This window comes from Aplysia californica, unplaced genomic scaffold (assembly GCF_000002075.1).
Source record: "Aplysia californica isolate F4 #8 unplaced genomic scaffold, AplCal3.0 scaffold01011, whole genome shotgun sequence".
In the NCBI taxonomy this organism is placed as follows: Eukaryota; Metazoa; Mollusca; class Gastropoda; order Aplysiida; family Aplysiidae; genus Aplysia; species Aplysia californica.
Genome location: NW_004798281.1, coordinates 100320 through 103286, shown reverse-complemented (window position 1 = coordinate 103286; position 2967 = coordinate 100320). Strand labels below are relative to the sequence as shown.

The following is a 2967-nucleotide window of genomic DNA, read 5'->3' as shown; positions in this document are numbered from 1 at the left end:
TATATATATAAATAAATCAATTTGTTGAGATTTCTAAACAAAACCGTTGTTCAATAAAGGCATCAAGGAGCCATCTTACTATAAAGTTTCATTTTGTTTCGCCATTTCCTTATATTTTAGGCAATCGTTTTTGTTGTTGTTGTACTTTTCTCAACATTTTAAAGATTGACCTAGGAATTAGTAAAATGACACTGACGAAATGACATAAAATTTAATATCAACATTGAATGGCGATGCAGTCTTTACAACTTAAGGGACCGGGCGTTACATTTACTTTTTCCTTTCTGTTTGTAAAGACAATCATAAAAACTTTAGTGTACATTAAATAATCAAAAGGATTATCACCTTTATAACGGTTGAATGATTGTCTGCCCTCTGACTTCCTTGAATAAAAGCAACATTACTCTAATATGAGTAAAATGACACTTCCAAGAGAATTAATTTGCTTTCGATATGTTACATAACATATTTTCTCTTGTTGTCTGAACGCTGCTTTGAATGATCTATATTGGTAATTTTTTTAAAAATGCAGATAGGCTACAGTATCATAATTGAGAACCGATTCCACCATTTCTGCAAAATGAACATCAATAGTCACAGCCGAAAACGTTAAAATAGGCAAGTTTTATGAACAACATTAACAGCAACAAAAAACCAACAAAAAACCAACAAAAACCAACAACATAAGACATAGATTAAAAGTTGACCTACAAAAAGATCCAACTTTCAAAAATCAAAACATAATACCAGCGTAAGCCTACATAATACATCATATCAATATCTTATAGGTTTTCAACTCACCTTTTGGTTAAATGTCTGGTCCATGGCATTATGTCAACAGGGTTTCCTGCTCCTGCAAAGGCCATGAACTCTTCGTTTAGGTTGACCAGCCGAAGGAAATCTGCATCATCTCGTCTGCCAGAGGAAAGAGAAAAAGGCAGATAAACAAAGAATGCACATAAAATTTTGACTTTTGGTCTAAATTTAATAGAATGATGATAGTAGTAATGCAATCTTTCTGAAGTACCGGTGTTTGCCGTCTGCTTTTTCTAACATGTGCTGAATAGTTGACTTTGTTAAAAAAGAACCTTTTCTTAATTCAGAATATTCTCTACCATCATAAAGACTCTGTCTTGGAATGAAGCGTTAGGCGCTCCTTTAGCTCAGTTGGTATCATGCAGGACATCGGAGCGGGTGGCCCTTTTTCGAATCCCAGATTGGGTGTTCTTGAAATCGGGTTGTTTATTGAAGTTTTTAAAGCTCTCAAATAAACCCTAGCTCTCAACCCATTTGACTTGGTCCTATCGGAGATGGATGTTAAATTTGGATATCCCGCCTCTTGAATATCCCAAAAGGGTATATTGGGGCGTTGAACCCATACACCTACTTATCTTTTTCTCTAATGAAGCATTCTTATCAACCAACCAGTTGCTTCAAGTCCATGACACTATACAGACTCACCTGTACCTCTTGCCAAAACATATGGCACAGATAATGCTCCCAACAGACAGGTAGATCTCAGTGTGTGGATCCTTGGGTTGGAGATTGGAGTTTAACAGCCGGGACACGAGAACGTCGGCCTCTGATGCGATAGTGGCTTCAATTGGATTTGTTTTCTTGTTGCTCAAACTAGCCAGAGCATTTTGAGCGATCCTGTTGGGCCATGAAGAGAACTGTACGTGTACTACCTATGCATGGCGATTATTGAGTGATGTTTTTATCTAGCAAATGACAAATGAAAGAGAAAAAATGACTGCAGAGACATTGCAATGCTTCGCTTGAAACGCCACCCAGGTACCAATTTAACATAAACGTTAACATATGATAAAATCCAAAGCATTTTGAAAAAAAATAAAAAAATGAATGTCTGATTTCTTCAGTCTCTTGTATTTTAGTTTCCCATTTCCAAACATGATTACCTACCTCCGCGTCAGTACAATAGCGACAATGTTAATATGTCTTCAGTCCCAACCTAAGGACCAGTTAAATCTCCCCACTCTCCCTTTCCAATAAACCAGGATGCAGAATTTGCCCTTACAAGGAAAAAATCACCAATACAGCTCAAAAAAATTATTGCCTATATTCTCTGAGGCTCTAGCTAGATTAGTAACTGTTACAGCAGAGTTTCCTTTCACCCCTTGCTGCTGAAGATTCGTTTCTATTAACGAGATATCGCAACTCTCTCTGTGTACCGGTCGCCACTATGTATGTATATAATATTATGCACTTCAATTGTATACATCTCTTCTATCCCATCAAACGAGACTCCCCCCAACCCCCCCAACCCCCACAAAAAACCCCAAAACAAAACAAAAACAAGAACAAAACAAAAACAAAAACAAAAAATAACAATAACAACAAATAACATAACCAACCAAGCAATCAACCAACCAACCAACCAACCAACCAACCAACCAACCAGCAAACAAACAAACAATAAAAAACAAACACTAAAACGCCAACAAAACCAACCAACCAAACAAACAAACAAACAAACAAAACCCCCACGACTTACACAAAACTACCAAACAGCAAATACAAATCCCCCCCAAAATGTTTAAGCTAAAGAAAACAACCCAACAGCTATTTTTATTTAGTTCCTTGGTAACCTTAGTTTGTCAATGTAATTTTTATCTCTCGTCTTTTTTTTTCTGTCCACAACTGTGCGTCATCATTCCCGTCAAGTTTTCAAATTTGTGTAGTTAGTTTTGTTTGTGCTTGACGTCAAGACCAGTTCTCAAGTGCTATACTCTCTGATAGCATGCATCAGTCCTACTTATCCATTGCCAACTAAGCTTGCAGTTCATAGGACCACTGTTTGACCTATTAAAAACAGAAACAACAGAACATCATCTTTGCTTTCACCCTTTAGCCGCACCCATCAGCGCAATAAGCACAGTCAACCAATGCCACCCCTCACTGCCATTTAACAATGATTCCAGGAACTCTTATATAGATTCTATATAT

The 2967-nt window shown here is 37.0% G+C and overlaps 1 protein-coding gene across 1 annotated transcript in view; it reads right to left on the bottom strand.

The window, feature by feature from the left end:
- The window catches only part of LOC101863220 (cytochrome P450 1A5-like), an 11689-nt gene that overhangs the window by 3757 nt on the left and 4965 nt on the right, over window positions 1–2967 (bottom strand). The window contains exon 3 of the mRNA XM_035973116.1: window positions 1461–1688. Within this exon, the coding sequence (XP_035829009.1) occupies window positions 1461–1688 (228 nt within the window). The remainder of the gene's footprint in view (window positions 1–1460; window positions 1689–2967) is intronic.